Below are 27982 nucleotides of genomic sequence, written 5' to 3'. Positions count from 1 at the left end.
CCAAAACTCTCAGTGGCTTAAACAGTAAGTTTATTTCTTACACACTGAAGGATCTGCAGGGTCTCTACTCCAAGCAGGTAAGGACTCAGCTTCTTCCACTTTTGGTTCCACGCTCCTCCTGGGCCCTGGACAGCTCCCTCTTCAGCCAGATGACGGGGAAGGAGAGGCTCTCCTGGGAGGTTTATGGAAGCAGCCCTGGATGTTGTACGTCTCTTCCGTCCGTGTCCCACGGGCCAGAAATCAAATGGCTACAGGTGTAATTGTGCAGGAGGCTGGGAAACGTGGGGCAGCTGTGTGCCCAAGAGGAAAGGAGAATGAATTTAGTAAACCGCCAGTCTCCCTGCCTGTATTTTTTAATTCTCTGTTCTACTGTTTTCTAAATATCTAGAAATGATTTAATCACAAGGATCTATAACGATAAATTCTCTCTCTTCCATTTAATCCCTTAGGTAGGCATAAAATCTTTGCGTATTGCATTTGTATGAGTTCAGTGTCTTCATTTCTTGGTCAGGTGTTCTCTACCCATACTTAAACACTTACTTTACTCTTAACTTCTGTTTCCTTACCTTTTCACCTTCTTTGTTGCTTTGGTAAAACTGTTTATTGCCAAAGATGCCCATGGAAAGAAGAGGAGGCAAAAAGGGGGGACACCCCTATCAGGGAGAGAGGCCCTGATCACCCTGGGTGGCCAATTAACCTTTGGAGCTGCCCTGACTCAAACCCAGAGCCAGGCTGACCCTGGGCGGACTCTCCCGATCCTGGGCTATCTTCCTGCACCACAACACAGACAGAAGCCCGAGGCTGGGCTACGGGAATCTATTTCTTCAAGACTGCCCTCAGATCATTCAGCTGGAGTCACACCCACTTTCTCTCCAGTAACAGTCCTGGTACGATCAGAGGGAAGACTTAAAATGTCTCAGTAGTAGGGCTCCCTGGCTTAGAGGAAGAATAGACTCCTGATTTGTTCTTCCCAATGGAGCGGACAAGCTATCCTCAAAATGTCTTTGTTCACAGGTTTGGTCAGCCATCCAACCAGCTGGTCACTCATTAGAAACCCTACGAGGCCTCGGCACCCTCCAGGCCCAGCCCTGGGATGTGCATACTCCAAGGTGAATGAAACCTGCCTCCTGCTCTTGGAAACAGTTTCTGCATTACAGTCTCTCAGAGGCCACCTGGGGGCAGAGAAAAAGCTCAAGGTATTGTGATGAGCGTTCTGATGGTGGTCTGTGCGAGGGCCTGAGCGGTGTGAGGAGAGGTCTCGGCAAGCTCAGCGTGAGGAGTTAAAGCGGGAGAGTGCAAGGCCCAGCCTCAGCACAGCCCCAACCCTCCTCAGTTCTGGGTTACAGGCACCCCAAGCAGAGCTGGCTTCACACATGTTCTTGGACTACGCTGTGTCCCAGCTTACCTGCCCAGTCAGGGTCCTTCCTCAGCAAGGCTGGATGTCCAGGGCAATCTTTGCGCCTCACCACTGCTCTTCAGGGCGTTTAAAACGTTGACTGTGGAGAAAAACCCCAGCAGCTCACCCAACCCCTCTTCCAGGCAACGTCATTATGAAAACCTCTCCAGGGAGGCCGGTCCTGCCTCCCTGGCATCTGTCCTTCCTTGTCAGCTCACGCTCACCCTCTCATCCACCCTCAGGCCCAGCTGTGGATGGCCAGTGGCTCCCTGTAAGGCCGTGGGGCATCAAGTCGGTCTGGGTCTCTCGCCTCCTCCTCCTCCACCGCTGCCCCTTTCTGGTCTTCAGTGTCAAAACCCTGGAGAGCTGGAGCTGCAGGCGACTAAGCCTGGTGAACTGCACGGGCGGACTGGTTCTGAGGAGGCCTCCTCAGAGGGGTGGCCCAGACGCTCCACAGGATTTAAACGTATGGATTCTGGGGCAAGGAAACTCAGGGGCCTCCTGGGCTTAAGTCCTGGGTGTGTCTGAGAGTTAAAATTCTCCCCAAGCCATCTCCGGAGAAGAGAGGGGTTATCCATCCACTTAAGATGAAGCTGCAAAGGCCCAGGAAAGATGAGGTTGTGGCAACACAATGAACCTTTTCCAGTCTGTTTCTTTCTTTAGGAAGGCCTGCAAAGTTACGCAGCCAGCAAGTTCATGGGGACAGAAACTTCTTAAACTGTAGGAAGGCCTCATACAGTGGAAAAGTTTCCAGCAAAGGAAGTATGAATGATGCTTGGCCACTAGCCCCACACCTGCCCATTCAGAAGGCGGCACCAGGCGGGTTCTCAGGGAGTTGACTTTGGACAACCTCGTTTCCCCCTTTGGGCCCCTTTTCCTTATTTCTCAGCAGAAATAACAGGAGGAGGAAAATATTTCCAGTCCTGGAGAGTTCACGGGTGATGGTTCTCATAAGTGTCTTCTTAGGTGTAGATGAAAGAACGCCACCTGCTGGGCATTCACACAGTTTTGGAATCAATTTAGAAAACTAGCTACACGGACAATATAAAATTTAAAGGATTTAAAAAAAATAAAAACAAGGAAAAAGGCTTTAGAATGTAGTAAGAAGGAAGCCTGTGTAGAGTCTGTACAGCTCTGCCACCGCCATGCTAACTCACTCTCATTCACTGCTGCAGAAGCGAAGCCTGTGGCTCATCCAGGGCAGGTCCCTGAAAGTCTGCTCGTCCCTTCACTGCAGACGCCCCAAAGAGCACAGTTCCAAAGGGTAACTCCTAGTGGCCCTTGACTGTTCTCCCCTGGAGAAACCCATCTTGAAGCCAAATGTTCCCAGCAGACTTGGGCCACACACAGCTGGCAGAGTCACTGTCCCAATGTGGCCCCAGGTCCCTGGAGGGGCCCCTCTGCTATGCCTGCTCACTGGCCCCGCCTCCGCTGGCCCCTGAGCCTTTGCCGGATGCCTGGGCCTCTGCAGAGCGCGAAGCCTGCTTGGGCAGGCGGATGGGGACGTACACGTTGGAGGCACAGTGCTCCCTGAGGTAGCCTCCCCCCTTCTCTTCATAGTCCTTCCTGGTGATCCAGACGTCCTCGTTGTCCAGGTGGTCCAAGGCCCAGTCGCGAGCTCCGTACCAGGCGTCCAGCACGGGATTTGAGGCCAGCTGAACCTGGAAGACGAGCAGAGCGGTCACCGGAAGGGCATCTCCCATCGGTTTCTAAGGACTGAGTGTTCAGCAAGGCTGGCTATAGAAATGCACGCACAGGAGGGTCCCCTTCAATTCCAAAATGTGGCAGGAATATCTCTGCAACCTCCAAAAGGAGCTGAGCTGAAATGCCCCAGACGTTCCAAGGAAGGACACGAACATGCAGAGTGCACCAGGACCGACCTCACCGAGTAAGAGGTCATCAGTTACTTTATCCACACCACCCTGGGCAGGGAGCAAGGGACCAGCTGCCCTGCCTCCTGCCCCCGGCCGGTCGACCACAAGGTGTCAGGTGGAGACCTGGAAGACCTGGACCTGAGCCCCTCTGCCAGTGAGGGAAGCAGAGGCTGATGCAAGGTGGCTCTGGCCATGGAGGCAAATGAGCCTCGGAGGACGTGAGAGCACAGAGGTTGCCCCGGGCTTGGTTTCTGCTGCTTATTCCAGGAGCAAGACTGCGGTCAGCAGTCCCGGGAGTGCCCCCAGTGAGGTTTAAGCTGAGCACAGGGCAGACCGCTGTCCAAATCAGATCGGGCTCCTTTTTCCTGGAGTCACCCGGCTAAACCTCCCTTCTTCCCTCCATCTCCTATAGAAGTCCGAGGCTGGAATGGAGGTTTGGGAACTTTCTGAAATAAAGGGCAGGAGGAATCAGCACAGATGGAGGAGGAGGAAGCAAGGGACCTGCGAGAAAGGACCATCAACAAAATCAGGGTCATGAGAGCCCCGGCCACTCTGGCGAAGAAGTCTCAGTGACAGGACGAGGGAGGCGCTCGCTCCGCTCCTTGCACCGGGCAAGGGCCCACTGTGAGGAATCTCAAGCAGGACCATGTGTGGAGTCTCAGCGGGTCCTTCTAGCGACTCATGGAATCTAGTGTGTTCTCAGTGGCCCTCAACACAACAGCTGATGTCTGTCCATCACACGCAGGCCCTGGGCTGAGCGCCTGACTCGCCCTGCACACTGAAAGCTGGTAACGGGTGCCAAGATGACCCCCTTCTCACTGCTGAGAAAACCGGGGTGCGGCAAAACTCAGTGATGGTGGTGCTGGAGTCAGAACCCAGGCCCAGAGACCACCCCCTGAGCGTACAACACGTCACACAGCATGGGGCGGGCCAAGCCAAGCCCCTGGGCAGGACACACAGGCTCCGCACCCACGCGCCCTGCCGGCCTCTCCAGCCCCCGCCCTTCACAGCCACACTCAGCTGCACACCCCTCAGCAAGACTTTGGCCCCCAAGCCTTTACTCCTGCTCGTCCTCCTGCCCTCAATCTGGAACATTCTCTCCATCCCACCCCGCTCCACGCACTCTACATGACAAACACCTCCTCGCCCTCAGAAGACTCACTTCCAAGGAGCCGTCCCTGAGCTCCAAGACCCCTAGGTGCCCAGGACACCTCAGCATTCTGAGACGACTGGTCCACAAGGGGAGCTCAAACCTCTTCTCTTGGTGATCGGGAATTTGGTAAAGAAATTGTGGGGTACCCCCACCAGACAGTTCCTTTTTAAAGTATTTCTGATGAATAATGACATGGGAGAATGTTCCTGGCAGGTTAAGAAGTTCAAGTTACAAAAGCCATGTGTAGAAAATGTGTGGAAGAAAGAAAAAACCTCCTCAGCCAGTCCCCTCTGCCTGCGGCCCAGGGCCTGGGTGAAGAGAAGCCCTTAATCTCAATGTACACTCTTTTTAAAGAAAATAATTTTGGTAATAATGAATCCCACATGCCGCAGAGCAAGTGGGGCTACGCGCAAAAGTACGGAAGCCTATGAGTCTAAAGCCCGTGCTCTGCAACGAGAGAAACCACTTTGACGAGAAGTCTGCGCACCACGACTAGAAAGTAGCTCCCACTCGCCGTAACTAGAGCAAGCCCACGCGCAGCAACGCAGACCCAGTGCAGCCAAAAGTAAATAAATAATTTTGGTGATAATTTTTAAAAAGTTAATTAATCTAGCTGCCCTGGATCTTAGTTCCAGCACGTGGGATCTTTAGTCGTGGCATGTGGGATCTAGCTCCCTGACCGGGGATCAAACTCGGGCCCCCTGCACTAGCAGCGTGGCGTCTTAGCCACTGGCCAAGTCCCTCAAGGTACGCTCTTGTGTACTCTCTGAATGTTTACAGTATGCAGGTCTTCCTTTGTCAATGAAAACAAAACAAAGAAGTACATAGGTTATGATTTCCATTTTGCTTAAAAAACCTGAAGAACAGAAGGAAAGCCGTGAATGTGTTAACAGTGGCTGTTTCTGGATGGTGGAATGACTATTTTTCTCATTTACGCTATACTACTTTCGCAACCCAGAAAACAAACAATAAGGCTATTTTCGAAACAGCTGGTTACACGGACAATCAGTACCTGAAAAGAAGACTGAAAGGGCCTCATCTCCAGCAGCTCCTTCTCGATTCTGACCTTCATCCCAGGATACATCATGTTCCCGCCAGTGAGGAAAACGTTCTGAACCAGCAGCTCTTGAACATCCTTAGGGTACCTGGGGATGAAACGATTCCACTGCTATAGTCTCTCCTACTTGAATATTGGAAGAGAAAGTGGATGTGGAAATGTGAGCTCTCAGTACAAATCAGAAAACATCCACACAAAAAGTTAAAAAACAAACAAACAAAAAAACGCTTTCCATGTTTCATTTGCTTTTACAGAATGAATGTCAAACAGCTAGCTAAAACCTTAATTTGAATGGTCAATCCATTTCCTTAGCATTATGCCTTTCTAATACATGTTTTTTAAAAATTGACTTTAGTGAGGATTGCTTTAAATGCATTTAGATGAAGTCTGACAAATTTATAAACCCCAGCAACCAACACCACAACCAAGATGCAGAACATTTCCATCCCCCCCGAAGTCCTGCCTCTCCTTTAGAGGACCTCCCTCTCCCCCTGTGCTTTTTATTACTAGTTTACCTGACACGTTTGATCCCTCTTCTACCCACTGCGAGAAAAAACTCAAAGTTATTCACACAAAGTAGTGGCAATCGCTTTTCTTCCTTGCTAGTTGTTAAGCTGCCATTCTGTTTTAACCAACAGCAACTAGAGGACCACAGGACTGTGTTCCCTACTTGTCCCACGTGAATCAGGAAAACTCACACTGCAGAATCGTATCTGTATTAACGGGTGGGGAGAGGCATGTTGTTATAGAAATGTAAACTCTTAAAAAATAAAATGCAAGGTGGCAAAAAAACTAAGTTCTGCTTGTTTTTAGGGTGATTTAGAACCACTAGTCTGCAACGATATGAAGACTTCTAGAAAAGCCAGTGCACACATATTATCATATTGCCCAAATTTTTAAAAGACATTCTTAAAGCTCAAGCATATACACGTTGAGCAGCTACACACTGAGAAAAGAAGAGACAGCCCTAACTCTGTGCCAGGCCTGGTGAGAGAAAAAGAACACCATCTGAGCGCAGCAAGTCAATGAAGAGAGATGCCCGGCCATCAGCTCCGTTGTTCAATGCAAAATTCAAGGGAATGGTTCAAGAAAACAGAAGGAAAAGAAGGTCCAGGCTCACCTGTCCAGGATGTACTGGAGGGTCTCTGCTATGCCAGCCTGCTCCTCTCCGATGAGAGATGGCTGGAAGATAATTTCTGGAGCTCGAATTCTTTCTGTCCCAACAAACAGCTGATGATACGCTGCTAAGTTAAACACGGGCTTTAAAAACCCAAGGTTTAGAAGATATTTTTAGGCCATAAGAACAAACATCCCAATTGCCAGCTTCCTCAAATTGCATTTCTCATTCCATCATAGCTTTTTTCGTGCCAGAATAACCTCTCCCCCTATTCTCTTGATGTGATGATTCAATTTTTCTACCTTCTTTAACCTCTGGATTATAAACTGCTACACATCTCCACCATGAAATGATCCTTGAGATACAGGAAAGACACCTGGTGAAGAGCAGTAGCAGCAAGGCTGGCACTGGAAGACCAAGTCTCCGCCAGCGACTGGCCCGGCACCCAGTCCCTGCACAGCCAAAAAAGCCTTCTCCCAGGTGTCTCAGCCTCACGTCCGTCTACCTGGTTGCCACGGTGATGGCAGAAACATGAACCCAGATGAGGATGAAACATCATGACACTCGCTTCAATTTAAATAAAAGCATTAAAAGCTACTCTTTGGATCTCAAAGTCCCTGGTTACTGGGACTCTCCCAACGAGCAGACTGTTTCTCACAGTTCCACAGTTAGTGCTGGAACCCCAATCCATCACCGCAGGGGGGAAAGTCCCTGACTCCGCAAGTTTTGAGTGCTGGTACTCGCCCTTCTAGAAAAATAAAACTGAGATTTGTGGCTGGAGGAGGGAATATTCCTAAAGAAGCAGACTAGACCTGACTGGTCATTCACGTCAAGCTTCAAAGCATAAGCAAGGTCGAGGCTACAGGAGGCTAACCTGGACTGTGGCCACTGGCTTCTCCACTTCCGGCGTCTCCTCCGAAAACAGGGGCTCGAAATCATTGATGTTTTCCACATCTTCCAGAGATGGCTCGAGCTGCTCCAGGTCAGGAGTCTGAGAAGAAAAGAAACACAAGACAGAACCTGTGATTCAGCGAGCCTTAGCTCTGTGAGTTCACAGTCACCAAAAAGAGCTGGGATCTCACCCAAAGTCCTGAAAGTATGTCCATACATAAAAACAATGAAAATTTTTCTAAACGATTAAAAAAAAAAAAACCCAAACACACATGAACACAAGGTTAAAAGACTAAAAAGCCAGAGATGGGCTCTGTTCTTACCCCCTGTCTTCCTCACTGAGACCAGTCTCATCAACTCCCAGCTTCTCTGAAGCCTTTGGAGGGGGCAGCTCAGTCTGCCACCCAGAGAGGACTGTCCCAGAGAGACTCCAGAGATGAGGGGCCAAGAATCCAGCTGGTCACGTCCCTAAGCCCGGTCCACGCTGCCTCTCACCCCAGCTGCAGTGACTGGAGAGAATCTGGCCTCGGACTGCTCGGATCTGACCCTCAGCTGCGCTGCTTCTAGCTGTTGACCTTAGGCAGATGTCTTCCCTCGCCTCAATCTCAGTTTCCTTATTCACAAAACAGGAATGAAGACAGTACTTGCGGAACTGTGGAAACTAATCAAGACGATACTTGCACGGCACGGGGTCTGGCATGGGTCCCTTGTTCTGTTATCATCAGTAACTGCCCCCTGAAAGGCACCAGTTCTTTGGCTCCGACCTTGGATGTATGTCCTCCTCCATCCCCACAGCTACTGACAAGCTTCAGATCACACTGGCTCCCTCCTGGATGAAGCCATCCCATTTTTATCCTGTCTTCCTACCTCCAGCCTTGCCTCTCCCTAAATCCATCATCCTAACTGCCACCAGTTATTTTCCTAAAATAAAATCTTGTCAGATTATGCCTTGCTCAGCACATTCTGAAGGCTCTGCCTGAAGGATACTATTCAGGCTGACAGATAAAGGCTATTTCAGGCGGCCACGGCCTCCCTTCCGGCTTCGTCTCCCACATTCTCCATGCAGGATGGGCCCTGCTCCCCGCATGTACACTTGTTTCCATATAAAATGTCCTTCCCTCCTCATTGGATATCTACTGAAATCAAATAATTTTTCAGGGCCCAGCTCAAACATCCCAGTCCTTTCTCATAACTCCATCTGAGGACTTCCCTGGTGGTCCAGTGGTGAAGCATCTGCCTTGCAACTCAGGGGATGTGGCTTCCATCCTTGGTCAGAGAACTAAGATCCCATTAGCCGCAGGGCAACAAAGCCCCTGCAACCACAACTAGAGATCCCGTATGCTGGCAACTAAAACCCAATACAGCCAAAGAAATAAAATATTTTTAAAAACAAACAAAAATACAAACCTCCATCTGCATTCCCACAGACATCTATTACTAGTATCACATTTGATAAAAAGGTTATTACAGTGTGGGGCTTCCCTGGTGGTTCAGACGGTAAAGAATCTGCCTATAATTTGGGAGACCTGGGTTTGATCCCTGGGTTGGGAAGATCCCCTAGAGACAGGCATGGCAACCCACTCCAGTATTCTCGACTAGAGAATCCCGTGCACAGCATATTACAGTCCTGAGTATGGTTCTAGGGCCCTAGGTTCCGAGGTACTGAGGAGGGAAAGGACTGCATCTTAGTCACCTCCGTGCCCCTGGTCCCTGGCAATCATGCCTAGCATTGAGTGGTGAGTCCTGGGATACACCCTTAGATTTCTCTAGAATAAAGAGGACTGTAAAATGTCTGGACTTTAAAGGCTTTTTCAGTATTACTATTCACTTTCATATCTAATTATATTCCAAAGCAGTCACCTTAAAAACAAGATTACTTAGCTCTAACAAAAATTGTAAAAAAGAAAAAAAAACCCACACATTTTCCTTATCTTGATTCATATGATTCATAGAGAAGAACAAAGCTGGTCATTTCAATGCAACAGCGGGCATCCCAGACAGAAGTGACTTCTCCACTGTGGCGGGCCTCTCTCCCTCTTAGGGTCTGCCAGGGCCCCGGGGTACTGGGTGGCAACTGGGCACGTGCGCGTGGATCATTCTTTGGGAACCAAGCAGAACGAAAGTTTGCCGAGGCCCGGCAGAGAAGATGCAGCGTGGCGCCCCAGAACAGCCGTGAGCGGCAGAAAAACAGAGACCAGTTCAATCCTGATTCCTCGGGTAAGAGAACTTTCTATCTTTGGCTCTCTGTGCTTTCCAAAAAAGGAGGGTGCTAGTGAGCTGCACTCCTAACCATTTGCAGCGACGGAAAGTGAGCATCTTTTAAGTACTCCATGAAGAAGGCTAGCAGGACTTCCTTGGTGGTTCAGTGGTAAAGAATCCACCTCCCAATGCAGGGGACACAGTTTGATTCCTGGTCCCGGAAGACTCCACATGCCATGGGGCTGTGTGCCACAACCAGAGAGTCTGCGTGATGCAGTGAAGATCCTAAGTGCTGTAACTAAGTCCCAGGGCCACCAAATAAATAAATAAGTAAACACTAAAAACAAGAATGCTAACAAAGCCTACTCCTTTACAACATCCTCACTGAATACCTGCAGTGAGGGATGAAATGGATTGGTCTGTAAGAAAAAATGGATTTTTAGAATACACTAGAAGTTTAAAAATTCAGCTGTATGAATCCAATGCAATTTTTACCACTTAGATGGCATTTCAATGTGAACTGTGGTCCACATATATTTGCTCTCTCCATTCTAAAGGAACTGTACAGTTAGAAAATACAATAAATATTTTTTGAAAGGCAGAACTGGTTGGCCAGTGTTGTGGCCAAATTTAGCCCATGAATCTTACTGTAATTGATCTAATTTTTAACAATCTCTCTGATTGACCATTAAGGCTTTGGGACAGAGGGATTCATCAGATCTGTTGTACTATGTAGAGACACCTTTTAAAGTCCAACAATTCAAAATCTCCCCAAGCCCAGAGAGATTTGAATATGTACCCTCAGGTCACAGGACAAAGTAGGGACTTAGTAAGGACCTGCTGAACGAACGAACAGAGTGACTGAATCAGGGCATATAAGAAACACAGAAAAATGAACAAAGAAAAGGAAAAGCTAGCTCCCCAACTGCTTGGGAATCACATCTTCACAGTTACTTGATTTCTTTTCTTTTTAAATCTGAAATCCTCCATGTGCATGTAGCTTAGTGGTTCATCTCTGATATAAAGATGCTGACACCCTGTGGACATGTTGATAAGCAAGATAAAACTAAGTACAGATAAACAAACAACACAGGCAATGTGAACAGAGGATTCGATGGTTGGATGGCACCATCAACTCAACGGACATAAGTCTGAGCAAACTGAGTCAAAACTGAGCGACTGAACAACAATGTGGATCCAGATCCCAGTAACCGAGGCTCAAATCTGAAACACAGATCTGGAAAGTGGGAGGAACAAGCCAGAAAAGGCACGCTGGTTCTCCTAAAGCCGATCCGGGATGCTGCTCGAGACTAAGACGGAGGTCAAGGCCCCTTCAACCCCGGACCTCAGGGATCCAGTCTGCTGTGTCTAGGAAGTCTGATTCAGGACCTGCTCTGCAAGCGTCCATGCTCACGGCCAGTCACTGTCCTCATGTGATCTACAGCCTGTCAGAGAGGTGGGGAAGTGGAGGCTGAGAGCGGAAACCGTGAGAGTCGGCCTCCAGCGGAGACAGTCCCTGCAAAAGCAGGCTGCCTGCTGAGCCAAGGACAGCTCTGAGGCCCCGAACGAGCAGCACACTACATATACCCAGCGGCAAACCGCAATTTTCCACCGGACTGTTTCTTTCAAAAAGCAAAGGCTTTAGAATTTAAAGGTGACTTAAAAACAAAGGTCAACAGCTGGACTGGCTAACCCTGCTCTGGAAGTGTCACAGGCAATGAACAAGTACCTTTACTTTAGAACTCTAAAGATGACAGATCTAGCAACAATGCATCCACCTATGATCACTTTTCTCCAGATCTAGAGGAGAGCCAACCAGAGACCTGCAACGAGGAGGTGTGACCTGCAGGCAGCCCCTTCCCCACGAGGCCCAGTGCTAGGGTTTGATTTACCCAGGGCCCTATCTCAGCCCCACCCACCCGCCCACCCTTTCAGCCACATGAATACTTATTCACAGTCCATAGGCAGGGAAACAAAAAGGAGAGACTGAGAAGATCAAAGAGTTAGTTTTAGTAACTAACAAAAGGCTGGTTTTAAATCAACCCGCAAATACCTTTTCAAGGTTTTTAAAATAACACTTATTTCTTAAAAATTAACATGTGCATAATAGGAAACTGAAAAACACAAGAAGCAAAAAACAATGTCATTCACAATCACAAGCCATTTACCATCTGATGTGCCCTTCTGGGTCTCAACTGTTTATTTCCTATTGAGCATGTCTATTAGCGCCTATAAAAAAACTCCCAGATTATGTGTAAAGTGTGATCCCTGTCCTTAGGGAACACTGAGATGGAAAGGTGGTGAATGAAAGAGTAATCACCACATATTAATAAGAAATCAGAAGAAAGCTGAGGCACTGATGATGATCCAGGAACCATCAGTGGGGCAGCTTCACGCTCAAGATGGGCCACACAATCAGCCTGTGTTATGTTCTTCCTTTTCTACTTGCACACTTCCCCCTCCCAGGGGGCCAGGGCACTACCGGGTAAAACCCCTCGGGTCAGCACTCTAGTTGGTACAAGGTCAGTGCCATCCCTGCCCCCATCTGTGCCCCTAGAGACATCAAACACCACTCTGCTCTGTTTGCCGCTCAAGTCTGGTCACAACCTTTCTGTTATCAGCCTTTCCTGGACATTCCTCTGTCCTCAGAAAGGGCTATCCTATCTACACAACCCCTCGAGACCTCCCTTCTGAGGCCCCAGTACCTCTGGCTTGCTGTCCACCACGTCCACCTCGAGACTGACTTCTGCTTGAAGGATCTTCTGCTTCGCCTGCTCCACTGCAGCACTGAGCTTCTGGATGTAGGACTGCAGCTCCTCCGGGGAGTCCATGTTCAGCTCTATCAGGGCCTTGTGAAACTGATCCATCTGGCCGTCCTCCAGGAGCTCCTGCAAGCAGAGCAGTCATAACGCACCCTCAGAGATGCGCATCCAGGCGATCACGCCCAGGAGGAAGAGAAGGAGCTCAGAAGCTGGATGGACAGGAAGAACGGCGGGAGAGGGCTCCCCGCGCCTGCCCCTCCACACAGCCGGCCCCAGCCGCCTCTGGGCTCCCACACATCACCATCTCAGCACCACCTGAGCAGGCAACACTCATCTATGCGGACACATGTCAGAACTGTGAGCTTCTGGGTGGGCCAAAGGCGGGAGAGTGGCTAACAGGAGACGGAGGGAGGCTCCTGGGCTGCTGGCAGTGCTCTACTTCTTGATCTGGATGTGGCTGTGTGGTGCATTTCAGTGGTGAAAACTCACTGAGCTGGACCCTTAAGATCTGTGCGCTCTGCATCACGTGTGCCACACTTAAGCCAAGAAGTTAAAATCAAACAAAGCGGACTATAAGGATAAACTACATCAACAAGGCCAAGTCCACAGCTCTTTCAGCAATTTCTGCTGCTAAAATTTCCTCCACACACGTCATCTCTACACAGATGATCCCGCTAGACTCCTCCTTGACCTCAGGGTCGGGGGGACTGAGACGGCTGATGCGTTTCACAGCTGGGGCAGAATCTACAGGAAGAACAAGGCAGGGACCCACCCAGGGGTCTGCGTCACCTGCACATAGAGCAGTCGGTCCAGCCGCTCCTGATCCAGCTGCAGCTTCTCCTCCCGCCGCCGGGCGTTGAGCTCCTGCAGCCGCCGCAGCTGCTGCTGCCGCCGCTCCTGCTTCTCCTCGGAAGTCAGGGTGCTGCCCAGAAGCTTGCTGGAAAACGGGAGCTGCATCTTGTGGACATTGTCCTCATAGTAATCGGGGCACCGCCATTTCTGCAGCTCTTCAAAGGAAGCGTTTCGGAAGTTAGGAGACGGGCACACCATTAGCCCTGAGATTAGAAAGGTGGGACCAGGGTCCCAGGTGCAGGGGAAGATGGAGGAAGCATGCTCCCCCCATTTCTGAACCCACCAGATCAACGAAATGCAGCAGTAAGACCTGGACACGATGTCAACACATCTGCTCTGAGAAACTGGTAAATAAAGCTTTTCAGATGGAAAGGATATCACCTGGAGCACCAGAAATGAAGGAAACACAACTGAAATGATGAATGGACTCGATTAACCTCCTCCGGAATTCTTTAAAATACGTTTGACAACTGAAAGTAAAAACTGTGACGACGTCTGATGGGCTTCCCACGCGTGTAGATGTGACATAGAAAACAAGTCGGACACAAAGGAGGAAGGACACAGGGGCCTCTAGAGTGCGAACATCTCCAGGTTCCACTTGAGGTGGCGAAAAAGAGACCCTAAGACTGTGAAAAGCCTGTTAACTGTCATCTCTTGAGCAACCACTAAAACAAAAAACCTACACAAGAGAGATACAGTGAAAAACACAATAGATAAATTAAAACGGAATGCCAAGAAAACCGGTGGACCTAAACCCAGACACAAGAGGGACTAAATTCACCGTAAATGGTCTTATCAGTTAAAAGATAGAGACTGAAAGAAGGGATTTTTAAGGAAAGGATCTGTTAGAAAACTTGCTTTGAATATAATGTTTTATGTAGATTAAAAGGCCAGGAAAAAAACCACCACACGAGCATCAATCAAAAGGAAGCTCGAGTGCCTATACTACTGTCCAAGTAGACTTCAAAGCAAAGAAAATTGCAAAGGATAAAAAGGAACATTACATAATGGTAAAAGACCAATTTGCCAAGAAGACGTAAGAATCCTAAATGTGTACCTAACTAAAGAGCTTCAGATGCTTGAAAGCAAAAAATGACAGAACTGAAAGGAGAAATAGGAAAATTCACAATTCTCCCTGGAGATTTCAACCCTCTTAATAATTAGTAATAAATAATCGGTACAGCTTGATGGACAATGAAGCTGGGTTGACAAGAACTGAACCAAACCAACAACCAGCGGAACCCAAATGGCATCACAGACTACTTCATCCAGCGATAGCAGCACATACATTCTTTGCAACTGTACACAGAACATTCACCGAAACAAACCACACCTGGGTCCTAAACCAAACCTTCACAAATTTAACTGATGCCAGGGAAAAGAAGTTCTTTGACTATGATAGAATTAAAGTGGATATAAACCACAGAAAAATAACTGGAAAGTCTCCAACACCTGGCTCTATTCTAAATAATCAATGGTTGTAAATAAAAAAGGCTTGAGGGAAACTTAAAAATATCTGAACTCAATAAAAATGAAAATACACCATATCAAAATCTATGGAATGTAGATAAAGGACTGCTGAGAGGGAAATTCAAGCTTTAAATGCCTATATTAGAAAGAAGTTATGATAAAAATCTAAGTTTCTACCTCAAGAAACTAGGAAAAGGGAGCAAAGTAAACCTAAAGCAAGCAGAAAGGAAGAAATAATAAAAAGAAGACATCAATGAAACTGATGAAATTTACACCTACACCTATTAAAGAAACTGAATTCCTTCAGAAAAATAAATCCCCCAGGCTCAAACAGTTCTGCTGCAGAATTCTAACAAACATTAAAAATAAAAAAATCAACTATTTACTCAATCTTTTCCAGAAAGTTAAAGAAAACACTTTTCAGCTCATTTAATAAGACCAGCATTGCCATGATCCCCAAAACAAGACAAAGACAGTAGAAGAAAACAGCAGATCAATATACCTTATGAATACTGACACAAATACTTCATAAAATTTACCAAATTACATCCAGCAATACATAAAAAATAACACATAGAAACAAGCAGGGTTCAAGGCTAGTTCAATATCTGAAAAGCAATCCTTATACTCTCTTAAATGAACAGTCCAAAGCACAAACACCATAGGATCATATGAGATGCAGAAAAAGCATTTCACAAAATTCAAAAATCCACTCATGATAAAAATGATCAGCAAAACTTGGAACAGAGAGGAAATTCTTCAATTTGATAAAGAGTAAAAACTCACTGCATTTCACAAAAATTCACTGCATTTCTATACAATAGCAATGAGCAATTGGAAACTGAAATTTAAAATAAGAAAAGAAATAATTTAGGCATAAATCTAATAAAACATGTACAGGATCTATATACTGAGAACTATAAAATGCTAATGAAGGAAATGAACAAAGACCTAAATAAATGGAAAGACACATTATGTTCCTGGATTAGAAGCCTCAACATAGTAAAAAAATGTCACTTCTCCCCAATCTGGATTTAGCATTATATTTGGATTTATATTTAGAAGGTTGCTGTTTTATATACAAACTAATCTACACATTTAATGTTCTTTCAATCACATCCCAACAGAACTTTTGGTAGACATGGACAAACTGACCCTATCATTTAAACGGACAGACAAAGGAACTAGAATAATCAAAAGGACTGTTAAAAAGAACCAACATATGAGACTTATTCACTTAACTGAAAAGTTTTTGAGGAAAGTAAATATCAAAAAATGGAAGGGGATGCTAAAAAGTATTAAGTGTAAAAAAGTGGGCAAAGAGGGAATTCCCTGGGAGTCCTGTGGTCAGGACTCTGCACTGCCACTGCGGGGGACATGGGTTCCCTCCCTGGCTAGGGAAGATCCTGCACGCCACACCTCGAGGCCAAAAAAAAGCCTGTCAAGAGTGAGCAAGACAGTCACCCTGGGAACAATTTAGGGAACACCCCCAAAGGCAGACAACACTTGGAAGCTGCAGGCTGACATCCTCTTCGTACCTTCCACGTAATCCTCAGCGATGTAGCTGTGCTCGTGTAGGATCTCCTCCATGCGGCTGAGAGTGATGGCGGCCAGGTGCCCGGGATACTTCAGCTGCAGGAGACGCTGGAGGTAGCCAGCTGCCTGGCTTCCTCCCAGGTTGATGCGCTTGCAGTTTCTAGCATCTAACCTACAACCAAGAAATGGAAATAGCACTGAAACTTTGGCAACGTGGAGGAAAAAATATGGAGCAAGTGGACAAGGGGGGATGATAGTTTAATGTAGACTAATAAGGAGGAAACTGACTGGTAGGGGAAAACAAAACAGTTGGAGGGACTTTAAGTTGCCTTAGTGCAACCTCTGACCCAAAGCAGGCATTCCTAGACCACATCCTGACAGACACATGGACATTTAACTTCTGGTGTGGTGTTGGAGAAGACTCTTGAGAGTCCCTTGGACCGCAAGGAGCTCCAGCCAGTCCATTCTAAAGGAGATCAGTCCTGGGTGTTCTTTGGAAGGAATGATGCTGAAGCTGAAAATCCAGTACTTTGGCCACCTCATGCAAAGAGTTGACTCATTGGAAAAAACTCTGATGCTGGGAGGGATTGGGGGCAGGAGGAGAAGGGGATGACAAAGGATGAGATGGCTGGGTAGCATCACCGACTCAATGGACTCGAGTTTGAGTGAACGAACTCTGGGAGCTGGTGATGGACAGGGAGGCCTGGCGTGCTGCAATTCATGGGGTCACAAAGAGTCGGACACAACTGAGCGACTGAACTGAACTGAAGAGTCTCAGAAGGCAACCAGGTTCAAAGCAAAGAACATGCTCTCTGAAGTCAGACCCTCATGTGACTTGTCATGTATTTCTCAAACTGTGGTTCCAAGGTCACACATCCTGGAATTAACTGGGGACAACATTTAAGGAAACAATGCCCAGGACCTGTCTGCTCTGAGGAGGGCCTAGGGATATGCATTTTTTCTTTTCTGGCAGTGCCACACGGCATGTGGGATCTCAGTTCCTCAACCAGGGATTAAACCTAAATCCTCTGCAGTGGAAGCTCAGCGTCTTAACCACTGACTGCCAGTGAAGTTCTGGGGGATATGCATTTTGACAAGCTTCCCAGGTAGCTCCAGTGTACCCCTCCCCTACACACTCCACTTCTACTTATGCAAACACATTAAGTAACCACATACACACTGGCTTACTGTAATCTCCTAAGAGTACCAGGTTCCTCTCATATGACGTGAAGGGGAGGAGAACCAGAGTAACTTTATAAATTCTCAGTGTGAGAAAGGGAGAGGAGCTGGGCTCTAGGAACTTGCTGTGCACTGAAATGATGCTGCTCTATCACACCTCACCAGCAGGGGCCAGCACAGAACAGGACATGCTCCTAGCTTCCAGGTCATTTTCTCCCAATATAATATAACAATATTATTTTTAATTTCTGCATATTCTGCTTACGTAAGATAAAAAATTCTGTACAGCAGGAGTGTTTTGGAATGCATAACAATTACTTTTTTCTTCATAAACATTTGTACAAACTTCAAGAGAAATTCCCACAACAGGGCTCAATAAATTCGTCAACCATTATTTTCACTTAAATATTCAGACTGTTTTACAAAGTGCCATCTCCTACATTATCTCATTTCATTCTCAGGGTAACCCTGAGAAATCAGTTTTTCCCAAGTTTATATGTTAGGAAACCAAGTGAAGAAGTACCTCATCCTTAGCAGGGCTGCAAACCCAGGCTTTCAACTCCTCTCCTTATTTACACACTCACTCTATACAAAGAGAAACCTTCTCAGGAGAGTATGATGCTGGCCTAGTCTCTCTCTCTCTCTAATTTTTAATTGAAGCACAACTGATTTACAATATTTCAGGTATACAGCAAAGTGATTCAGTTATATATAACATATGTATACTTTTTCAGATTTTTTTCCACTGTGTTTCCACCGGGCTTCCCTGGTGGCTCAGATGCAAAGAATCTGCCTGAAATGTGGGAGACCTGGGTTTGATCCCTGGGTTGGGATGATCCCCTGGAGGAGGGCATGGCAACCCACTCCAGTATTCTTGGCTAGAGAATCCCCATGGACAGAGGAGCCTGTTGGGCTACAGTCCACAGGGTCACAGAGAGTCAGACATGACTGAGTGACTAAGCATAGCACATATATATACTTTTTCAGATTCTTTTCCATTGTAGGCTATTACAAGATACTGAATATAATTTCGTGTCCTACACAAAAGGTCCCTGTAGTTTACCTGTTTTATGTATACTGGTGTGTCTCTGATAATCCCCAATTCCATATTTATCCTTCCCTTCCTGGCCTAGTCTCTTTGAAGTAAAAGTGAAAGTTGCTCAGTTTGGTCCGACTCTTTGCGACCCCATGGAGTATACAGTCCATGGAATTCTCCAGGCCAGAATACTGGAGTAGGTAGCCTTTCCCTTCCCCAGGGGATCTTCCCAACCCAGGGATTGAACCCAGGTCTCCCACATGGCAGGCGGATTCTTTACCAGCTGAGCCACAAGGGAAGCCCAAGAATACTGGAGTGGGTAGCCTATCCCTTCTCCAGGAGATCTTCCCAATCCAGGAAAAGAACCAGGGTCTCCTGCATTGCAGGCAGATTCTTTACCAACTGAGCTATCAGGGAAACCCCCTGGCCCAGTCTCTTTATCAGAGAATAAAAGCCCAACTATAAAATAAGAACACATTTTAAACATGACAGAAACTACCCTCAACTCTTATACAACTTGGAAAAATAATCTACTACATATCTATTATGTACCATTCTTGAAAAGAAACGTCCAAATAATTGTCATTAAAGAGCTTTAAATAAAAAAGCAAAATAGCACTTAATTGAAAAAGTGACTCCAGAACACAACAGTCTAAGTTAAATTTATTTAAATAATTTACTCATAACATTTTTATTGAGTGCCTACTACCTACAGATACTTGTGTTAAGCTATCTATTTCACTCTAAGAATAGTGAGTTTCACTATCAGTGAGTTTCACTTTCAGAATCATACAATTATAGAATTACAGATTTGGACCTCAGAGACCATCGACCGCAACTCAAGCCAGGAGGTCACAAGGACAGATCGTGAAGTGACATGTCTATACTCACACAGTGAGGCAGGTCAGAGTTAAGCCCAGAGGTCAGTTCATGGTTCTGTACTTGCTCTTTCCACTCCCCCTTTACAGTAGGTGTCCAATAAAAGTTTCCTGAATGCTTCTCAAAACAGTACTCAAATGCCATAAGTACAACTCACCTCCCTTCTAAGATGGGTAAAATATGTGTACACTGATATCCAGATGAAATGATGAGCCCGCTGGAAATCATGTTCTTTGGGTTATTGTGGTAGAAGCTGAAGAGGCTGTCTATCCCGTAGGCAACCTTAGGAATCCCGTAGCACTCAAACAGAAGTTCAGACATCATCTGTCGTGAATACAGTGGGGTGCACACGGCTTCTGTCAAAACTATGGGATGATCAACACAGCCCTACTTTGAAAGAAAAGAGCAGATTATTAGGTGCTAAGAGGATACACTTTTCAAAGCATAAATCTTCATTGCAAGGACTGAACTGGCTTTTGGTCTCCAATCAAAACACCTGATCAGAAGCAATTGAGAAACACCCCTCTTCCCTGGAAGCTTCTTTGGAAAATATGAAAGTAGGGTCAGTCGTGTCTGACTCTTTGGGACACCACAGACTGTAGCCCAACAGGCTCCTCTGTCCATGGGATTTTCCAGGCAAGAATACTGGAGTGGGTTGCCATTTCCTTCTCCAGGGAATCTTCCCAGGGATCGAACCTGGGTCTCCTGCATTGCTGGCAGATTCTTTACCATCTGAGCCACCAATGCTCATAGTAACTTAAGTCAGTTCAGTTCAGTCCAGTTACTCAGTCATGTCCAACTCTTTGCAACCCCCAAGGAATGCAGCATTCCAGGCTTCCCTGTCCATCACCAACTCCCAGAGCTTGCTCAAACTCATGTCCATCGAGTCAGTGATGCTATCCAATCATCTCATCATCTGTTGTTCCCTTCTCCTCCTGCCTTCAATTTTTCCCAGCATCAGGGTCTTTTCCATGAGTTAGTTCTTCGCATCAGGTGGCCAAAGTATTGGAGTTTCAGCTTCAGCATCAATCCTTCCAAGGAATATTCAGGACTGATTTCCTTTAAGATTGACTGGTTTGATCTCCTTGCAGTCCAAGGGACTCTCAAGAGTCTTCTCCAACACCACAGTTCAAAAGCATCAATTCTTCAGTGCTCAGCTTTCTTTATAGTCCAACTCTCACATCCAAACATGACTAATTGAAAAACCATAGCTTTGACTAGATGGACCTTTGTCGGCAAAGTAATGTCTTTGCTTTTTCATATGCTGTTTAGGTTGGTCATAGCTTTTCTTCCAAGGAGCAAGCATCTTTTAATTTCATGGCGGCATTGTCAACTGAAGTCAAGCCCCATCCAAACTGTGAGCCAATCATCTGGCTCTATCTTCAAAACAGCTCCAGAATCCAACTGCTTCTTATCACATCTGCCATTCCTTCCTCATCTAAGTTACCATCATCCCTCACCTCGGAACCAAAACAGCCTCCTAACTGATTTCCCTATTTCTACCCTATGACTCAGGCCAGTTCATTTTCTATATAGCAGCTATAGTGATCCTTTTGAAACAAAAGTCACATCCCTCTTTTGTTCAACACCCTGCAATGGCTCACCATTCCACTTATAATAAAAGCCTGCAAAGTGTGTGACCTCTCTGACTTCTACTTCTACTTACTGAAGTGAAATTGCTCATGTCCAACTCTTTGCAACCCCATAGACTGTAGCCCACCAGGCTCCTGCATGCATGGAATTTTCCAGGCAATAGTACTGGAGTGGGTTGCCATTTCCTTCTCCAGGGGATCTTCCTGACCTAGGGATCGAACCCGGGTCTCCCTCATTGCAGGCAGATGCTTTACGGTCTGAGCCACCAGGGAAGACCTTATAAGTAAGACCTTCCACTTACTACCCTCCCCTCACTCTGACTATCCTCAATTAGGTTTAGGGCACACTCTTGCCTCAGGGCCTTTTCACTGGCCGTTCTGTCGCTCCGGATTACTATTCATTCAGATATTCACAAGGCTTGCTCCCTCAATCGTCTGCTTTAGTCCTTGCTCAAAACACCACCGTTACCCTGAGTCCTCTCCCTACCCATCTTACTGAAGAGCTGTAACCTTCTCCTCTCCGTCTATCATGCTGTAGAATCTACTGCTTAATTCTACTGTTTATTATCTCTCTTTTCATACTAGAACGTCTTTCCATACTAGCTCCATAAGCACAGGTTTCGTGTTACGTTCTCGGACATATTTCAAACACTTAGAAACGCCCCCATTGAGAGTAGGTGCTCAACACATATCTGTTAATAAATAAATGCACTAACAAACCTAAACAGATGCTCCAAAGGGCGTTATTTTGTTCACTGGCATATCCCAACCGCCTAGCACAGGACTTACATACGTTAGGCGTTTAATATTTGACAGACTGACCGAATGACTAAATGACAGCTGGACCAACTATCATCCCTCGGACAGCGGAGTGACACCGGACACAACCACACCCCTCTCCTCAATCCTAACCCCACCTCGCCCGTCACCTGTGAGGAGACACCCAGATGCTGGAAGCTGTAGTCAAGCAGCAACTCCTGAAGCTCCAGGTTCACCGGCACGTTGCGGTCGAAGGGCGATCGCAGCATCCAACGCAGCGGCTCCAGGCTGCCCAGCGCGTTCCCCACCTGCGGGCCCGCCCCGCCCCGAGCCCCACCCCGCCCGCGGGCGCACACAGCGCGGAACTGCAGCCGGGGCTCGGGGCCCGGGTCCGGCCCGGGGCACGCCCAGCCTGCGCGGGCCTGGAACGACCCATTGTCCAGCACCAGTGGCACCGGCAGTGACCCGTGTGCCACCGGGCCGGCCTCCAGCACCGGATCTGGCGCAGCGCGGGCATCGCGGAACGGAAACACGTTCGTGGAGAGCCCTGCTGTAGTGGCCGCCGCCATCTTGGAGCGCTGCTAGCTCCGCCCCTCGGCGCGGCGCTGCCACGGCGCGAGACTCCGCCCCCGACGCAGCGTGCGCCCGTGCAGAGCTAGATTCCGCCTTCGCAGAGCCGCGGCCACCTCCAAGCCTCCCGTGCTCTTGCCCGTTAATCCCAACGTGCTGCTGCTGCGAAGTCGCCTCAGTCGTGCCCGACTCTGTGCGACCCCATAGACGGCAGCCCACCAGGCTCCCTCGTCCCTGGGATTCTCCAGGCAAGAACACTGGAGTGGGTTGCCATTTCTTTATCCAATGCATGAAAGTGAAAGTGAAGTCCCTCAGTCATGTCTGACTCTTCGCAACCCCAAGGACTGCAGCCCACCAGGCTCCTCCGTCCATGGGATTTTTCCGGGCAAGAGTAATCCCAACCTAGTTCTCACCAAACTCGCCCTCGGTAGCCCAGGCCGCCTTCGGGGACCGCTAGGCCACGCCCACCCTGGTTGTGGTTTAACCTTGCTCCCAGCTTTCAACCTGTTACTACCCTTCGCGCCTACCTGGACTCTGGCCAGCAAACCCAGGCCCGAATGCGTAAAGCCATCGGTCCCCGCCCCTTCCTTGCCTCCCTATCGGAGCTGAGTTCCACCGGGCCCCGCCTTTCCGCCTAGCCACGCCCCATTTGCCTTCTGTCCCCTTCCTTCGCCATTGACTGCTCCCCACGTCCACGTGATAACTTTGCCTTTAGCCATGGAAACAAACTCAGGGTTAGCTGACTGCTCGATTTCTTGACCAAGGAGTTCGCTACTCAGGCGTGTTCACTGTGTGAAAATTCATCAGGTCGTTCACTTATGATTTGTGCACTTCTCTGCAGGTATGTTAAAGGAAACATGGTGGCTCAGACGGTAAAGAATCTGCCTGCAATGCAGGAGACCAAGGTTTGATCCCTGGGTCGGGAAGATCCCCTGGGGAAGGAACTGGCAACCCACTCCAGTATTCTTGCCTGGAGAATCCCACGGACAGAGCAGCTTGGCGGGCCACAGTCCATGAGAGCCATACACAAATGAGCGACTCTTTCTCTCTCTCTTCTTTTCTTTGCACATATGCCTTCTCCATATTTTATAATACAATATAAAGTTTCCCAGGTGGCTCTAGTGGTAAAGAACCCGCCTGCCAGTGCAGAAGGCCTAAGAGGGTTTGGATCCCTGGTTTGGAAAGATCTCGGTGAAGGAGGACATGGCAACCCACTCCAATATTTTTGCCTGAAAAATCCCATGGACAGAGGAGCCTGGCAGGCTACAGTCCATTGGGTCACAAAGAGTCTGACACCACTGAAGTGATTTAGCACATAAAGTTTTAAAATAGATTTATTAACTCCCACAAGTCTATGGGACTTTTACCTTCTCACAAACCTCAAACACTGCAAAAAAAGACTGCTAAATGTTAATATGTCTATATTCTCTTTTTCTCTTTTGTGGTATAATTCCCCTACATGGTCCTCTAGCTGCTTGTGATCTTGTGACTCAGTTTGGGCCTTTTGGCCAATTGGTGGGAAGGGCAGAGAGAAATGGAGGTGATGTCATCTGCCCCCTCCTCAGTTTTAGCTGTAAAAGGACTGCACTCACTCTCCCCTGCCCCATTTCTCCCTTTCCACCAGGCAAGATAAGAATTAGAGCACCTGCTTTGACTGTACCCTCCCAGCTCTGGAGTACTTAATTTTGAGAGATAAAAGCAAGTTAATTATGAAAGGTTCAGTTCAGTTGCTCAGTTGTGTCCGACTCTTTGTGGCCCCATGGGCTGCGGCACGCCAGGCTTCCCTGTCCATCACCAACTCCTGGAGCTTACTCAAACTCATGTCCATCGAGTCGGTGATGCTATCCAACCATCTCATCCTCTGTCACCCCCTTCTCCTCCACCTTCAATCTTTCCCAGCATCAGGGTCTTTTCCAGTGAGTCGATCCTTCGAATCAAGTGGCCAAATTATTGGAATTTCAGCTTCAGCATCAGTCCTTCCAATGAACACTCAGGACTGATCTGCTTTAGGATTGACTGGTTGGATCTCCTTGTGATCCAAAAGGTGGTTCTGTAATAAACATCCTTATGGAGAGATGAGACCCCCCCCCCCGCCCCAAATGTTCTCAGGAACATCTAGGAACACTTCTAGGCCAAACAGGGAGCCAGTCTAGCAGCAAAATCAGATGAAAGGTGTTGTGTTCCAACATAAGTCATGATCTCACATCTGAAGGAATCCATCATTAAACAGAGAAAGCAGGGCAGAGCAGAACACAGAAGATACAAGTGAATGTAAATTCAAGGACTACACCTGTGTATACTAATGTGGGAAAATCTCCAAGAAACATTTTTAAAAGAAATGAGTGTAATTTATAGGAACTCCCTTTAAGAAAGATGGGAGGGGGTGGAGTGTAGAAAATATATAGTGTTTTGCTTGTATTTTCATGTGTGAATAGATAGACAAGAAACTAAGAGTTTGCCTGTAAAGAAAAAGGACAAGGTGAGTGGGTCAGGTGTGGGAGATTTTTTTTCACTGCATACTTTTTCACATAGTTTTGATTTTTTAGTTTTGTGAAAGTATTACCGTTCCAGCAAAAAAAAAAAAAAGAGCACTATGAATAAAGGAGGTAGGTTGATTATTGCTCCCAGTTCTCCATTCCTCTGTAATGCCATGTGACTCTGTTGGGCTTCTCTCACTGTAGTCATTGATATTGAACTTGGCCATGGGATTCACTTTTAGCCTACGGACTATTAGCCAAATGTGATCTGAGCAGAGGCTTTACCTGTGCCTGTGTGGCTTAGACTGCCCTCTCACCATGAGTCATGAGAAGAACATGCTCTGAATCTAAAGAGAATGAGAGACACATGGAGCAGATCCAACACAAACTGCAGCCTGGAACTAATTCAGCCAACCTCCCTCCCAAGTTGAGCTGTGCCCCTCTCCACTTCCTGACTGGTGTCCATGGAGCCCGGTTGACTCCCTTCTTCCCTCCAAAGCCCCTAGAGTGGAAAACGTATGAGTCCCTGGGGTAGGGTTTGTCATTTAATAAAACACGTCCCTGATTAGCATCCTTCTATGTTTGAGTGGCGGGGGACCATCAAAAGCCCACTTTTGAAATAGGGAGGACTTGAGAGTAAAGCACTAGAGAAAAGCAATCATTATCCACTGGGAAGGGAGATGAGAGAGTCCGGAGTGGCAGGGAGGCAAGAAGCATTGAGAATGCTGCAGGTGGAGAACCTTGTGAGCGCCGGCAGCTTTGCACTCTCAGCGCTAGGGGGCGCGGCAGAGCGGGCTCGGGACACGGTTGGCGGCTTCCTCGCGAGGATAAGGATCTTGGTGGTTCTCAAGCCACCCAGCTGCATGGCGGTCCGAAGTGCCCGGAGCCAGGATTCGTCGTAAGAACAGACAGGAACTGATGCGGGGAGGGGATGGAGGGGACGGGTCCTGAGGTGGATTCCCTCTCTCCTCAGTTCGGCTCCCGAATGAACCTTGCTGGCCCTTTCTGCCTCCTTCGAATTCTGGTTTGCGAGCTCACAGCGAACCCCTGCAAAGAACTCAGCTCTCTTCAGCTTCCATTCATGCACTTTGCTGTTGTGGGTTGAGGGAGGCAGAGATGGGTCTCATCTTTCATTTTCGTAGGCCTGAATGCAGGCCTGGGGATGAGTGTATTGCCCACGACGGGGCAGAGTTTCCCTTGGGGCGCCTAGGAGCTTGGCTCTCCCGCCTCGGTCCTTCAGGGCCCAGGCAGGTGGAGGGGAGGAGGGGGCGGGGGACGATTTAGGGGGGTGACCCGGGCTCCGGGGAGCTGAGCACAAAGCCCGGAGCTATGATGCAGTGCAGCGGATCCAGGCGGGTCCGCGGAGGTGGCACCCGCTGTCCAGGGCATGCTTGGTGTCTCTTTTGTCCTTTCAAAGACGGGAAGGACGGAGCTGGTGCAGCGTGACGCTCCCACCTTCCCTTCCACTCCAGAAATCCGGGCTTTTTCTGAAGGCTATGAACCAAGCTCCGATTCAAAGAGCACCCAAGTGTGCGTGGACCCGCCCAGGAGCCACGAAGGCGGGACAAGCTGCCCCGGCCTGGGAAACGTCAGAAGGTTTAGGAGGACGGGAAACTCAGAATCTTCTGGCCAGCTCCGGATTCCAGCTCGCGACAAGAGTGACAACGGGGCATCAGGCGGATGATAGCAGGCATCTCAAACGGCCGGTTTAAATCCTCAGAGCCTCGGGCGGCCAAGGGAACCTAATTTTATCCCCCTTGCGCTCCCACTCCCTTTGGATGACTGCGGAACCAGGGCAGTGCGCAGTTACCTCTGTCGCAGGCAGGCGTTCATGGATGGTCTGCACACCGAGGCAGGCACACACATTCATCAAGACTCTTCATGCCCCCACCCCACCCCACGCCCCGCGGGATATCGCGTAAGCTGCGCTCTCTCGCTCAGCGACACACACTCACCCACGCCTGTCACATGGGGCAGGGAGAAATGGCCACCGCGCATTCGGTAATATCCCCTTTCTTTCCCCGTGTGCCCTTTGCTCCTGGAGAAATCGTTCTAAACGAGGCCTCTGCCTTAATGGGAGAGACCAAAAACCTCCAGCATGACTTCTCTCAGTGATAACGGCCAGCCGTCCTGAGCACGCAGATCTCATCTGTAGAGTCTAACCACGACCCATTCTCATCTTTCCCAAGACTGACGCCGTGGACGCGAGGGTTGCGCCTGGAGTAGGATCTGCGCACAAAAGAGAACTGCGTCCTCTGGGCATTTCAAGTAAACACTTCCTCAGATAGGCTGCTCAAAAAAGGGCGAGGCTGGAACACAAAGTGCTGTGCTTGGTGAATCTAAATAGTCGGATCTCTTCACTGTGGCTATGTAAACTCCACACAGAGGGGACTGAAGGGGGATTCTCCAGGGTGAGAGATGCGTGGGAGGCCGGGTTGGTTCCCACCCTGGGAAATACGCAAGAGCCCTGCTGATTTCCTTTACAGCCTGTAAGTCATACTGTGGATTTCAGAGTCCTTGTCTATTGCCCCTCTCTCCTCTTCTAGACTGTAAGCTCCAGGAGGATAGAGCTGGGTTTGTTTCTCCAGGAAGCCAGCACAGTCCTCATCTCTGGTGAGCTGTCTATACATATTTGTTGAAAACCCTGTAGGGCTTTTGTTGTTGCTTAACTGCTAGGTGGTGTCTGACTCTTTGGGACCCCATGGACTGTAGCCCGCCAGGCTCCTCTGTCCATGGGATTTCCCAAGCAAGAATACTGGAGTGGGTTGCAATTTCCTTCTCCAGGGGATCTTCCCCACCCAGGGATCCAGCCTGCCTCTCCTACATTGGCAGGTGAATTCTCTACCAATGAGCCACCAGGGAAGGAATTTTGTACACAGAAAAAACTTTTTAAAAAGGATTGGAAGTTGAGAGCATCCACCAAACTCTCAGATGGATCCAACTCCCGGGAAGAGAGTTGGGTTAAAAAAAAAAAAAAGCCTAGTCCTGGCGGCTGGGGACCAAGGTCACTCGGAAACTGTGGGCGCACCGCCTGAGTCCCCCAAGCTCCTGGAGAGCCTCCCCCTCCTCTCCCTGGACTCTTTCCCTACAGCTGCCTCTTTGCTCCCAGTTGCTTCATCCGGGAGGGCTAGAGCCCGGATTCCCGCGCGTTCGAAAATGCAGAATTGAGCCAGGGCCGCGAGC

At 48.2% G+C, this 27982-nt stretch overlaps 1 protein-coding gene across 1 annotated transcript; it reads right to left on the bottom strand.

Annotated features, from left to right (window-relative positions):
* Window positions 1–13: 13 nt before the first annotated feature.
* Window positions 14–22894, bottom strand: ACTR5 (actin related protein 5). The gene is made up of 10 exons (XM_069546970.1): window positions 21923–22894; window positions 19559–19788; window positions 16310–16479; window positions 13239–13456; window positions 12393–12575; window positions 7472–7588; window positions 6601–6740; window positions 5436–5568; window positions 1406–3057; window positions 14–290 (listed from the first exon to the last, which is right to left on the bottom strand). Exons 1-9 carry the CDS (start codon window positions 22319–22321, stop codon window positions 2800–2802), a joined length of 1848 nt encoding a protein of 615 aa, XP_069403071.1. The 5' UTR covers window positions 22322–22894; the 3' UTR covers window positions 14–290; window positions 1406–2799.
* Between the last annotated feature and the right edge of the window lie 5088 nt (window positions 22895–27982).

Source organism: Ovis canadensis, chromosome 13 (assembly GCF_042477335.2).
Source record: "Ovis canadensis isolate MfBH-ARS-UI-01 breed Bighorn chromosome 13, ARS-UI_OviCan_v2, whole genome shotgun sequence".
Classification (NCBI taxonomy): Eukaryota; Metazoa; Chordata; class Mammalia; order Artiodactyla; family Bovidae; genus Ovis; species Ovis canadensis.
The sequence above is the reverse complement of the archived record's forward strand: the minus strand, read 5'-3'. Positions and strand labels throughout refer to the sequence as shown.

Coding starts and splice junctions, on each gene's coding strand:
- ACTR5 (XM_069546970.1), bottom strand. CDS start 22,321: ATGGCGGCGGCCACTACAGCAGGGCTCTCCACGAACGTGTTTCCGTTC. Junction 13,457..16,309: donor CGCTGAGGATTACGTGGAAG/GTACGAAGAGGA, acceptor CTTCCTTTGAAG/AGCTGCAGAAATGGCGGTGC. Junction 6,741..7,471: donor AGCCAGTGGCCACAGTCCAG/GTTAGCCTCCTG, acceptor GGGTTTTTAAAG/CCCGTGTTTAACTTAGCAGC.